Here is a 14464-nt window from a genome sequence, read left to right on the forward strand (position 1 = left end):
CACTCATTCTTATCTGGGGACAAATAGGCCAGATGTGATCTGGTATGGCTGAGCCTGCGGGCAGCATGTGAATCCAGAACTAAACTACCTCAGAGCTACAAGTTGGCATGGCCTGCTGTACACTCTTAACACAGCTAAGTTAAGCTTGGCCTGGAGACAATTGTGCAGAACTAACAGATGGAAACTGACAAGAAGGCAAAGCGAAAATGACAGGAAACTGACTGGTGGATCATACAGTAAAAGTGTCATAGAAGTGGAGCCTGAGGGTACTTACAGTGGTTTGTCACAGTTCATCCCTGGAACCAAATAGCATGGGACTTCTGTTGTTGAAGGACAATTTCACCTCCTCTGTACATAAGTCTTTGTTTGATTCTCATTTATAGGATACATTTCCCGATTCATGCTCCTGGCTATGATCACAGATCAGGAATTTGCACATGGAGATTTGCAGACTATCCTGTGGGGCCCACCCGCTGAGTTCTGCACACAAATTCCTCATATGCACATTCAGTGCACAAAGGTCTGTGACTGGAGTATGAATTCTATCCTATTCTTATTTTGAGTTGATTTTTCAAGATTCTCCTTCTTAAGAATCATCTTAAACAAAAAACACTCTGTGAATTATTGACCTAATTTCTTGCACTCTAATATTTTTTCTTTTAGTTGTCATTGCATTTTATTTCAGCAAATAATCCTAACGTTAAAGACATTAATGAACCATACTGAGCCACGAGTATGGAGAGGGGAGACATTCCTGGGTCTGTGCTGGGCGTACTGCATCAGCTGGGCACAGTGAATATCAGAAAAATCAGGCCGGTTGTAGCACACAGCTGTAAAGGAACTGGTCTGATTTTCCCCCATTTGTATTAGTGAGCACAGCTTTGGAGCCATATTCATCAAACAGGTATTACTGTGCATGCATAAATAAAGGAACCAACTGGTGATCTTAAAACAATGGTAAAAATGAGAATCTTCCACTTTACTGTAATAGAATTCTTGGAGAGTATTACAACTCTAATATGACAATCGATTTTGAACTTGCCACCTGGGCATAAAACTGGCATTGCTGATTCAGCATCCCTCATAGAAACCACCCAACTCTCCTCTCCATTTATTTCAATGGAAATGAAAATCGGGCAGCATCTACAATGGGCACCTGATCCACAACAACAGTTTTATACCCGGGTGGCAAGGTGAAAATCTACCCTATTGAGACCAATCTACGATAAAGGCGCTATATAAATACAAGTTGTTGTTGTTGAATGCTGTGATATAAGAGCTTGCTGGGCTGATTTTAATCTGGTGATATCCTGACTTCAGGTCTAACTGGAATAACACACAAGATCGATTTAACTCTGCAATGATTGTTGTGGGAAAATCACCACTCGGAGTCAGACTTAAAGATTCAACATGCAGTTTATTGGACAAAGCTTTGGGAGAACAGCTGGACACTCCGCAGTGTATGCAGTCACCTTTCTCAACTTTAAAATGGTCGTCACGCTTCTTTTATACCTTACAAGTACAGATTTTCAGCAAGTTATACATCATTAGCCTTGGTTAGTGACACATTAGCCAATTAGGCCCCCACAGCAACAATTGACCTCCAATCACATTAAAACAACTGTTATCAACTTAAGACAGTCTGGTCTTTGTCTATTCAGTCTGGTTCTGTAGTTTTTATCAGTTCGTTGTGCTCAGTCAGCATTTTTAATGTCTTTTCACAGAGTCCATCTTGTTTAGCAGAGTCCATTTTGTTTAGCAGTACATTAATTTGTTAATCATCATTTGTTATATTTAAGCTTTAATTATGGTTAGTCTGGTTCGCACAAGGCACATTTCAGTGTGGTCTCGGGGCAGTGACCGTAGCCACACAGACACTAGTCGCCAAAAGGTCATTTTTACCTTTAACCCAACAGCTTAGATTTTACTTTAACAATGATTTTTCAAGTGTCGGTGTATCGTGTCACTCTGGCGTGACTATTTTGTTTGCAGCACCTATCTTCACTCACAGTCAGATATTATCAGGGTTTCTAGGTTTTGTTACAATTAGTGTTGATGTTAATCAAGAAATATCACCATCTGCATTTTCAGTTAAATAATTGTCCATGAACTTCTTTAGCTTCTTCTCAATTTTCTTTCTTAGTGGGAACTGGGATTTCTCATGTTGCTGTGAGACCGGTAGCATAAATTCATCTTTGTGTAATTTTACTGCAACTCCATTTAACTTACTGATGCCCTTAAAGATGTTGGAAATACATTGTATGCTTCATCAAAAATGCTTCTTTCCTTTATTTTCTTTATTCCATCGCTTACACACAGCGACCATGACTCCTTTGCTGCCTGTAGGCTAACAGACCTACCATTTCCCTTCACATCTCCCAGTTGTAGTTCTCTTCTTCACCTTTATCATAGCTGTGATCTCACTGATCACTGGCGGAGGTGTGTTTGGCTCGTAGAAACAGCTTCATTGAGCTTACTGTAGTCTTGGCTTTGAACCACACAATGGGGTAAATTTTAACCCCCAAGAACGGGTGGGTTGGGGTTGGGTCGGAGGTTAATATAACAGCTTTTTGGAGCGGGACCGCAACCCGGCTGCAACTTTCCTACTTCTTGATTTAACTCAGTCAGGTTTGTATGCGTGTGCACAACAGACATCAGGAAGTCAGCCGGCGGGCCGACACTTAAAAGGGCAATGTACCTCATTGAAATACTTGAGGTACTTAATATTTTGTGTTTTGGAAAATTAAAATGAATTTACCTTACCTGTTCGGGCTTCCCATTCACGTCAGGTGAAAGCAGGCGGGAAGGGCCGGATCCATGTGGTGAGTGCCTTTATTGCACTGCTTGTGGGCCCGGAGGAGCAGGTATATTTCATCCAGGCCCAACAAGCTCACCTTGCCAACAGGACCCCCGCAATCAGCCGCCCTCCCACCCCGATAGTGGATCCCCCACATAGTGAACCCCTACCTACATCCGACTCTTCACCAGACCTCCAGTGACCTCCAATCTCCAAGTCCCAACCCTACCATCTTCTCCCCGGCCCATCCAGTCTTCTTCCCGGACACCCCATATTCTAGTCCTGGCCCATCCGATCTTCTCCCTGGCCCATCCAATCTTCTTCCCGGCCCCCGGATCTTTCTCCCAGCCCATGATCCCTCCATCCCTCTCTCCCTCCGATCCCAGGCTGCGGCCTGCTACCGGAGGCCTTCCTGCCCTCCAGCCAGGCAACCTGTCAATCAGCTGGCTGCCTGGCACGAAACCCCGAAGTAAAATTTATTCGCCTCATTAAGCGATCGCGGCCAGCCAAATTACCTTTTAGGTTTCGCACTCAAAAATCTTTCCCCAGCTCGAAGTAAAAATTCTGCCCAATATCCCTATCAATAATGTTTCTTGGGCATGCAGAAACAATCACTTTTTCCATTGCTATACTCCACTTGACACAAAGTTCACCTTTTCTCTTTTCTTGTTTAACAAATATTTCTCCTCTTCTGAACTACTCTTGGCTGTGATATATTTATGGATTTGCTAATGCTCTACTTTATGGTTTCATTTCAATTGTTTGGTTCTTTTATAAGACAGGGTTACTGGCCTCTGTTTTATTATTGCATCTTTAGTTTATTTTGCTTTGTTTATAATGTTCTTGTTTACAGTTTAGAAGTGCATTGTACTAATGTTTAAGTTTAGAGCTGTTACGGTTGGAACAGTGTTCCCTGCTACGTGGGTTCCTTTGGAACAATGTTGCATGCTCTGCACAGCAGGGAAATGTGTTCTTCTCTCCTCTCCCTTAGGAAGGAACTGGTAGTGAACTGCTTTCAGGTACAATTCTATAACTGGTGGTCACTGTACAATGTCAACTGTATGATCAACCCTAACTAGTAAATATTAACAAAAGCCTGGATTTGTGTAATTTTCGCTTTTGGATAAGATGGCCATCATTTTGTGAGGGGCACCCTCCCAATTTTAAGAGGGCACTTGAAGAATGCTTTGGCAGTAATAGGCATGTCCAAAAGTAGGGTTCTAGGTGCAACCAGCTGCAGGGATCAGGGCAATGGAATTACTTTGGTTCAGACCAGCACTGGGAAACAGATATGCTGGTCCATCTCTTGCAATTTGGTAGAACAGATGGATATAAAAACCTTAAGTTGCTGAAGGAGAAGCCTTTCCTGCTTTGCTCAGTAATGTGGATGAGCCTGTGCATTCTTCTCCGAACCTGGACTGACGTATATTAGGGTGGGATTGACATTCTATGAATCTTGTTAATTGTTTTTAAAAAAAAATCACATCTGTGTAGTGTTAAATTCCATCTTAGAATCAGAAGCTTGGGTAAAACTCTTCCTAACTGTATCCCTCGGGGACTTCATCGAGCACTACGCGCAGCTGGGCCACTCGGACTCGGACGCCGGCCTGAGCTGCGACGAGCCCCGCCGTGCTCTGAAGAGCGAGTTCCTGGTGCGGGAGAACCGCAAGTACTACATGGACCTGAAGGAGAGCCAGCGAGGTCGCTTCCTGCGCATCTGCCAGACCTTAAATCGAGGCCCCGGCTTGGGGGGGACACAAGGCCAGACCATCGCCCTGCCGGCCCAAGGGCTCATCGAGTTCAGGGACGAACTGGCGAAGCTGATCGACGACTACGACGTGGACAACGAGCCGTGCGGCCAGTCTGAGTTGCCCGAGGGCACGTCCATCACCGTGGACAGCAAGCGCTTCATCTTCGACGTGGGCTCCAACAAGTACGGCGTGTTCATGCGAGTGAGCGAGGTGAAGCTCTCTTACAGGAACTCCATCACCATCCCCTATAAAGCCTGGTCCAAGTTCGGCAGTGCCTTCAGCAAGTACGCCGAGGAGATGAAGGAGATCCAGGACAAACATTGGGACAAAAAGGAAAAAGCAGGAACTAAGTGTCACAAAACATATTTGAAAGTTCTTCATCTGAATGTACGCAGCATTCGTAACAAAATGGACGAGTTAATGGCACAAATAACTACGTATGGGTATGATCTTGTGGCCATTACAGAAACATGGCTGCAGAGTGACAACGACTGGGAATTAAATATGCCAGGGTATTTAACAATCAGGAAGGACAGGCAGGAAGGAAGGGGAGGTGGGGTGGCTATGTTAATAAAGGAAGGAATCACTGTAATACAGAGAAATGATATTGGGACAAAGGATCAGGATAATGAAACAGTTTGGGTAGAGATAAGGAATAATAAGGGGAAAAGAAACACTAGTGGGTGTAGTATATAGGCCTCCTAATAGTTGCAACTCTGCTGGAAGAAGTATTAATCAGGAAATAGTCGGGGCATGTAATAAGGGAACAGCTATAATTATGGGGGATTTTAACGATCATATTAACTGGACAAATCAAATTGGGCAGGGCAGCCTTGAGGAAGAGTTTATTGAGTGTATTAGGGATGGATTTCTTGAGCAGTATGTAACTGATCCTACAAGGGGGCAAGAAACCTAGGACCTGGTCCAGTGTAATGAGCCAGGATTAATTAATAATGTCCTAGTTAAGGATCCCCTTGGAATGAGTGACCATAACATGGTTACATTCCATATCCAATTAGAGGGTGAGAAGGTTGGTTCTCAAACAAGCGTACTGAGCTTGAATAAAGGAGACTATGATGGTATGAGAGCAGAATTGATCAAAGTGGACTGGGAAAATAGATTAAAGGGTAAGACGGTACATGAACAGTGGTGTTCATTTAAGGAGTTATTTTACAACTTTCAAAAAATATATATTCCACTGAGGAAAAAAGGGTGTAAAAGAAATGACAGCCATCCGTGGCTAAGTAAAGAAATTAAGGATAGTATCCGACTAAAAACAAGGACATATATGGTAGCCAAACTTAGTGGGAGGATAGAAGATTGGGAATCTTCAAAAGACAGCAAAAAGTAACTTAAGGATTGATTAAGAAAGGGAAGATAGATTATGAAAATAAATTAGCAAAAAATATAAAAACAGATAGCAAGAGATTCGATAGTTATATAAAAAGAAAAAGGGTGGCTAAGGCAAACATAGGTCCCTTAGAGGATGAGACCGGGAAATTAATGGTGGGAAACATGGAGATGGCAAAAATGCTGAACAAATATTTTGTTTCAGTCTTTATGGTAGAGGACACTAAGAATATCCCAACACTGGACAAACAGGGGGCTCTAGGAGGGGAGGAGCTAAATACGATTAAAATCACTAAGGAATTGGTACTCAGTAAATTAATGGGACTCAAGGCAGATAAATCCCCTGGACCTGATGGCTTACATCCTAGGGTCTTGAGGGAAGTGGCAGTAGGGATTGTGGATGCTTTGGTAATAATTTTCCAAAATTCTCTGGACTCGGCAAAGGTCCCGGCAGATTGGAAAACTGCTAACGTAACACGCTTATTTAAAAAGGGTAGTAGGCAGAAGGCTGGAAATTATAGGCCAGTTAGCCTAACATCTGTGGTGGGTAAAATTTTGGAGTCTATTATTAAGGAGACAGTAGCAGAACATTTGGATAAACATAATTTAATAGGACAAAGTCAGCATGGCTTTACGAAGGGGAAGTCATGTCTGACAAATTTGCTTGAGTTCTTTGAGGACATAACGTACAGGGTGGATAAAGGGGAACCAATGGACGTAGTGTATTTAGACTTCCAGAAGGAATTCGACAAGGTGCCACATAAAAGATTATTGCTCAAGATAAAGAATCACTGGATTGGGGGTAATATTCTGGCATGGGTGGAGGATTGGTTATCTAACAGGAAGCAGAGAGTTGGGATAAATGGTTCATTCTCGGACTGGCAACCAGTGGCCAGTGGTGTTCCGCAGGGGTTGGTGCTGGGTCCCCAACTCTTTACAATCTATATTAATGATTTGGAGGAGGGGACCGTGTGTAACATATCAAAGTTTGCAGATGATACAAAGATGGGAGGGAAAGTAGAGAATGAGGAGGACATAAAAAACCTACAAGGGGATATAGACAGGCTGGGTGAGTGGGCGGAGATTTGGCAGATGCAATACAATATTGGAAAATGTGAGGTTATGCACTTTGGCAGGAAAAATCAGAAAGCAAGTTATTATCTCAATGGCAAGAGACTGGAAAGTACTGCAGCACAAAGGGATCTGGGGGTCCTAGTGCAAGAAAATCAAAAAGTTAGTATGCAGGTGCAGCAGGTGATCAAGAAGGCCAACGGAATGTTGGCTTTTATTGCTAGCGGGATAGAGTATAAAAACAGGGAGGTATTGCTGCAGTTATATAAGGTATTGGTGAGACCGCACCTCGAATACTGCATACAGTTTTGGTCTCCATACTTAAGAAAAGACGTACTTGCTCTCGAGGCAGTACAAAGAAGGTTCACTCGGTTAATCCCGGGGATGAGGGGGCGGACATATGAGGAGAGGTTGAGTAGATTGGGACTCTACTTATTGGAGTTCGGAAGAATGAGAGGCGATCTTATTGAAACATATAAGATTGTGAAGGGGCTTGATCGGGTGGATGCGGTAAGGATGTTCCCAAGGATGGGTGATACTAGAACTAGGGGGCATAATCTTAGAATAAGGGGCTGCTCCTTCAAAACTGAGATGAGGGGAAACTTCTTCACTCAGAGGGTGGTAGGTCTGTGGAATTTGCTGCCCCAGGAAGCTGTAGAAGCTACATCATTGAATAAATTTAAAACAGAAATAGACAGTTTCCTAGAAGTAAAGGGAATTAGGGGTTACGGGGAACGGGCAGGAAATTGGACATGAATTTAGATTTGAGGTTCAGATCAGATCAGCCATGATCTTATTGAATGGCGGAGCAGGCTCGAGGGGCCGATTGGCCTACTCCTGCTCCTATTTCTTATGTTCTTATATATATGGATCTCCTCCCCTCACACTTTGCCATGATTTGTCCTCACAAGCAACAGCAGCAAAACTTTGATTATTTTCTTGCAGGATCAACATGGCTTTCCTTTTGCTGGGCAAACCCCCTCCTGTGGATGTAACAAAAATAACACTCCTTGTCTGAGCTTTTCTGTCCTTTTGCTTTGTTTTCCATTGATTACTATTTAATGGGCCTGATTTCCCTGTGAGTGGTGAATGAATGGCACCCGCCGTTCGTTAGACTTTCACTTGCCCGTAGACTTTTCACGGGCTTTTTAATGGCAAGTTCCTCTCATCAGGCGCTCAATCCAACGTGGCACCCTCCCCTGGGCATCTGGGACCTGTGTGAATAGGGCAAGCAACTGTCTAAACCCATAACCAATCAGACTGAAGCATCATTAATAAGCAGCGCAGAGTCAGAACCAGGAAGTGTAAGTTGGACTAGTGAATTCAATGTTAAATCAGGCACAGAAAGCGAAAGAAAAAGAGGATAAGAAATATTGAATTAAGTGACAGAGATAAAAGAGAAAGAAAGAAAAAGTAAAAATAAATTAAATTTCTTTTTTTAAATGCCCAACAACAATTAAAATCTGAAGGAATGAGGCTCCACACTTGTAAAAGTTAATTTTCAGTGCCAGAGAGGTTGTTTGTCAGTGATTAAGACTTATCACGCAATTAAAAGTATGCTTAGACTTAAAATGACTTGACTTACCTTTTTTGGTGAGATTAGTTCGTATCCATCAGGTCAGTGCAGGAACTTCACACCATTCCATTCATTTGAATGGGGAGCTAGCCAGCGAGATGTCGTTCTTGCAGAGCTTACGGAGGAGCGTTGCATCTCGTACAGCAACTTCCGGATTTCCGCGTTTGACTGCGCATGTGCGGTTGCAGGAAGTTGCTGTACCAGATGCACAGATTCAACGGTGATCCCGGTTAGCCTCACTGTTATTTTCACAGGAAAATCTGGCCCGTGGTCTTTGCAGTGCCCTTTGGCACATTTTTCACATCCAGTGCTCTGCTTTGTGATCATTCAATTTAGAACACTATGTCAACAACTCATTCAGATCACAAACCTTCTCTAATGCAGGTCAATACAACTTATCTGAAGTAAAACCTTCAAAAATCTGTGTTTGGAGCTCTCTTTCACAATCTGGAATTTACACTTTTCTATTGACTGCCTAAGTTATCTGCAAGAATAATCCCATATTATATTGAGCGGGATGAATGAGGACAGCTTCATACATCGGGTGCAACCTTCCAAGTCCACGCTGGCGGCAGTGAACCTTGCTCACTGGCAGCGTATATTGGAAGATCACAAGCGCACTTCCTGTGATTTTCCGTGCAAATCAATAGATGGAAAGTAACAGGCAACACACATACGATTTTCTCATATGCGCTGCCAGTGCAGAGTCTCCACCATTAGTGCATGCTCAGAATATTGTTCCCTAATGCCTTTCTTTGGTATGTGGGATCATGTTGTGTGCATATTAGCTGCCACATTTACAACAGTGACTCCATTTCAAAAGTACTTCATTGGCTGTAAAGTGCTTTGAAATGTCATGAAAGACGCAATATAAGTGCAACTCTTCCTTTCTTTATGATGTTACCAGAATTGTAATTATCAAGAAAGACTGAACAGACTGGAGCTTGCTTTTCTTGGGAAACAGAAGATGATGGGGGACCCAATAGAGGTCTTTAAAATAAGTTTGATAGAGTAGTCGTGGAGAATCTGTTTCCAGTTGCGGGTGAGTCCAGAACAAGAGGACATAAATATAAGATGACCATTAACAGAATTTAGAAGGAATTTCTTCACACAGAGAGTGGTGAGAATATAGAACGCATTGCCACATAGAGTGGTTGAAGCAGATAGCATTGACACATTTAAGGAGCGGCTAGATGTATACATGAGGAAGAGTGAAAGGAGGGGTATGGGGGCAGGGTAGTTAGAGTGGGAGGAAGCTTGAGTGGACTATAAACATCACCGTAGACCAGTTGGGCAGAAAGGCCTGTTTCTGTGCTGTAGATTCTATGTGATTCTATGCAATTTTTCACTCAGGTTCAGTAATATTAAGTCCAATTGTTGTTCAAATCTCGTTAGCAATTTTAGCCAGTAAATTGGAACTGAGGAGTGTTAAAATATGCATCAAATACAAGCCGAATAGTCATTGCTGGGATTATATTGATTCATGGAACATATGTATTCAGAGTTTTTTCAAACTGTTTTCTCTCAGATAGATTTTTCTTTCCATCATCTATTGTAATGTATCCAAGTTTGCTGACAATACAAAGCTAGATGGGAAAATAAGCTGTGAGGAGGACACAAAGGGCTCGATTTTCAAATCAAAGCCCAGGCACATTGGGGGCGAGGGGGGCAGCAAAAATCGGGAAAATTCCGAGCTAGCTCCAACCCGCCGACTTCCACGTCTCACACAGACACATCTGTGTGCGCGTGGGGTTCTGGAATCCGGATGTTTGCTGGCGGGATGATATTTAAAGAAGCAAATGTACCTCATTGAGTTACTTAAGGTACTTTATTTGTTACACAGTGGGTAGTTACAACAATTTTCAACTTACCTGGGCGGCTTTCCCACGGCTTCCGATTCATGGCTGGTGACATCAGGCACGAAGGGCCGGATCAGGCAAAAATAAACGAAATAAATTAAATAAAATAATATTTCACAAAGTTAAAAAAAAATAAACCTACCTTTCAAATGATCTCACCTGCAGCCCCCTGCTCTGATGTCCGATGTCTCACCCCCCCGATACCTCTTCTCCGATGTCTCAGCCCCCACCCGATGTCTCCTGACGTCTCCCCCCACCGACGATGTCCGAAGCTCCCCCCAATCTTTGCCCCCCCCGATCTTTGTTCCCCCCCCAATTTTGTTCCCCCCCCCACTCTCTGTTCCAGTGCCGGATGACGTCTCTCTCTCTCTCTCTTTCTCCACTCCCCCCCCCACTTCGGTGTTGCAGCTCCTGTCGGCAGCCAGCCTGATTGACAGGCTGGCTGCTGGGCGCGAAACCCGGAAACAAGATTAATGAGCATCAATCACCTCACGATCACGTGGGGAATGGTAAGATTCTATATTTCTATGCTCCTATTTCTTATGTTCTTGTGTTCTTATTGTAGCTACTTTTGCTAATCCTTATCATTGATGTTGTACGTGTAGAAATCCATTTGAATGAATTGAAAGGGGAAACCACTTCTTTTGCAAGTTCAGTGTGTCTGTATTTTTATTCAACATCCATGTTCTTACTTGTTCATCCTCCATCACTCGACCAAATACTTACCTCCACGACTCGGTCTTTTCCCCTGAATGCATGCAGTCTTACAAACTACACACACTAGGGCCACTTTTAACTCACTCTGGTCAACAGGAATGGGGCAGTAGCAGCCCGAAAATCGCAGCGATACTCTTACGACCCTGTTCCTGTTCTGATCTTGCCGCCATTTTTCGTGGGGCCTTCACCGGGGCAGCACTCAGACTGATGAAACCAGGCGGACGGCCAAATTGCGCCACTCACCCAAAAACCTCTGCAGTAAAAGTCAACCCTACTATTTATATGATTGCTGGGCCTACTTGATTTGCCAGGCAAATTAGGATGAGGTTCCTTATTACCAGCACAATTTGTCTGCTGTCAGATATTTGCGTCAGCACTACAGTGGACATAATAAACCATCTAGTTAATAGCATGAACGGGCAGGATCCCACAGAAGATAGACATGAACCACAGTATATATGAATCACATAGTGTCCGATTTGAACGAGCTGTCAGCTTTACCTGGTTATATCAGTCTGCTGTCTTGGACCATTGCCAGGTGCACTGAATTTCGATGCTTTACTGCTATTGTTCCATTGATTTTTTTTTTGGAGAGCAAGAATGTCATCAGAATCTGCAGAACATTTGTTCAAATGGCTCTTCCTGCTTACACATTTGCTGAATAAATACTGTTTCCCATTTATCACTCCTTGATAATCTTTAAAACCAGTTGGCGACACAATAAATGCTGAAACCTACTCTGTCCCAGTAATAATGAGGACTATAGTAAATAAAACAAACCATATTTTAATACTGCAACATCCTATGAAAACACTTTGAGTGCAAAGCTTGCAATTACTGCAAGTCTGTAAGCATGTTTCCCACCCCGATGTTTCCACTTGGTCAATTTGGTGGCACAGTTGCTTGGAGATCAGACAATCAGGTGTTCAAGTCACACTCCAAGGATTGATAGCTGATAAATCCCCAGGGCCTGATAACCTGAATCCCAGAGCACTAAAAGAGGTAGCCATGGAAATAGTGGATGCATTAGTTGTCATCTTCCAAAATTCTATAGATTATGGAACAGTTCCTGCAGATTGGAGGGTGGCAAATGTAACCCCACTATTTAAAAAAGGAGGGAGAGAAAACAGGGAACGACAGATCGGTTAGCCTAACATCAATAGTAAGGAAAATGCAAGACTCTATCATAAAGGATGTGATAAGAGGACACTTAGAAAATAGCAACGGGATTAGACAAAGTCAACATGGATTTATGAAAGGGAAATCGTGTTTGACAAACCTACTGGAGTTTTTTGAGGATGTAACTGGTAGAATGGATAAGGGAGAACCAGTGTATTTTTTTTTATTCGTTCATGAGATGTGGGCTTCGCTGGCAAGGCCAACATTTATTGCCCATCCCTAATTGCCCTTGAGTAGGTGGTGGGGAGCCGTCTTCTTGAACTGTTGCAGTCCGTGTGGTGAAGGTTCTCCCACAGTACTGTTAGGAAGGGAGTTCAAGGATTTTGACCCAGCGACGATGAAGGAACAACGATATATTGGAGGGGAACGTGGTGTTATTCCCATGTGCCTGCTAGGTGGTATAGGTCGCGGGTTTGGGAGGTGCTGTTGAAGAAGCCTTGGCGAGTTGCTGCAGTGCATCCTGTGGATGGTACACACTGTAGCCAATGTGCGCCGATGGTGAAGGGAGTGAATGTTTAGGGTGGTGGATGGGATGCCAATGAAGCGGGCTGCTTTGTCCTGGATGGTGTCAAGATTCTTGAGTGTTGTTGGAGCTGAACTCATCCAGGCAAGTGGAGAGTATTCCATCACACTCCTGACTTGTGCCTTGTAGATGGTGGAAAGGCTTTGGGGAGTCAGGAGGTGAGTCACTCGCCGCAGAATACCCAGCCTCTGGCCTGCTCTTGTAGCCATAGTATTCATATGACTGGTCCAGTTAAGTTTCTGGTCAATGGTGACCCCCATGATGTTGATGGTGGGGGATTCGGCGATTGTAATGCCGTTGAATGTCAAGGGGAGGTGGTTAGATTCTCTCTTGTTGGAGATGGTCATTGCCTGGCACTTGTCTGGTGCGAATGTTACTTGCCACTTATCAGCCCAAGCTTGGATGTTGTCCAGGTCTTGCTGCAAGCAGGTATGGACAGCTTCTTATCTGAGGGGATGTGAATGGAACTGAACACTGTATAATCATCAGCGAACATCCCCATTTCGGACCTTATGATGGAGGGAAGGTCATTGATGAAGAAGCTGAAGATGGTTGGGCCTAGGACACTGCCCTGAGGAATTCCTGCAGCAATGTCCTGGGACTGAGACGATTGGCCTCCAACAACCACTACCATCTTCCTTTGTGCTAGGTATGACTCCAGCCACTGGAGAGTTTTCCCCCTGATTCCCATTGACTTCAATTTTACGAGGACTCCTTAGTGCCGCACTCGATCAAATGCTGCCTTGATGTCAAGGACAGTCACTCTCATCTCACCTCTGGAATTCAGCTCTTTTGTCCATGTTTGGACCAAGGCTGTAATGAGGTCTGGCGGAATTCAAACTGAGCATCGGTGAGCAGGTTATTGGTGAGTAAGTGCCGCTTGATAGCACTGTCGACGACAACTTGCATCACTTTGCTGATGATTGAGAGTAGACTGATGGGGCGGTAATTGGCCGGATTGGATTTGTCCTGTTTTTTGTGGACAGGGCACACCTGGGCAATTTTACACTTTGTCGGGTAGATGCCATTGTTGTAGCTGTCTGGAACAGTGGTGTACTGGAACATTGGTGTATTTGGATTTTCAGAAGGCCTTTGATAAAGTCCCACATAAGGGGCTCGATGTTAGCAGGACTGCGGGTTCGCGGCAGGGGGGCTATTGGGCGCGTGGGTAACGCGCACGGTGAAATCAGTCTGCCCCACGTGCGATCGCAGGGTAATTGGATCCACTTACCTGGTCTTCTGGGTTCCCCACTCCTGATCTGCCCGTCGGGCGGACTGCGCATGCACAGTAAGCTCTGTCAGCTGGAGGAGCTCTATTTAAAGGGGCAGTCCTCCACTGACAGATGCTGCAACAAATAGCAAAAATTACAGCATGGAGCAGCCCAGGGGGAAGGCTGCTCCCAATTTAATGATGCCTCACTCCAGGTATCATTAGATGGGGTGAGGAGGAGGGGGAGGACAGAGACCATCCACCCAGCGGGCGGGAGGAAGCGGCCTGCCTCTGCCACCAGGAAGGCCTCGCTCGAGGTGGCAGAGGAAGTCACCAGCACCACCAACATATCGCCCACCTGCATACAGTGCAGGAGACGCTCCAATGACCTCAGGAGGTCAGCCAAAGTGAGTACACTTACTCATTCCCCT

General features: G+C 44.3%; 1 protein-coding gene across 1 annotated transcript in view; it reads left to right on the plus strand.

Annotated features, from left to right (window-relative positions):
* LOC137332049 (transcriptional activator protein Pur-alpha-like) overlaps window positions 1-14464 on the plus strand; it is a 102378-nt gene that overhangs the window by 72520 nt on the left and 15394 nt on the right. Inside the window, exon 3 of the mRNA XM_067995778.1 lies at window positions 4310-4900. Coding sequence (XP_067851879.1) covers window positions 4310-4900 — 591 coding nt within the window. The remainder of the gene's footprint in view (window positions 1-4309; window positions 4901-14464) is intronic.

This window comes from Heptranchias perlo, chromosome 2, assembly GCF_035084215.1.
Source record: "Heptranchias perlo isolate sHepPer1 chromosome 2, sHepPer1.hap1, whole genome shotgun sequence".
NCBI lineage: Eukaryota > Metazoa > Chordata > Chondrichthyes > Hexanchiformes > Hexanchidae > Heptranchias > Heptranchias perlo.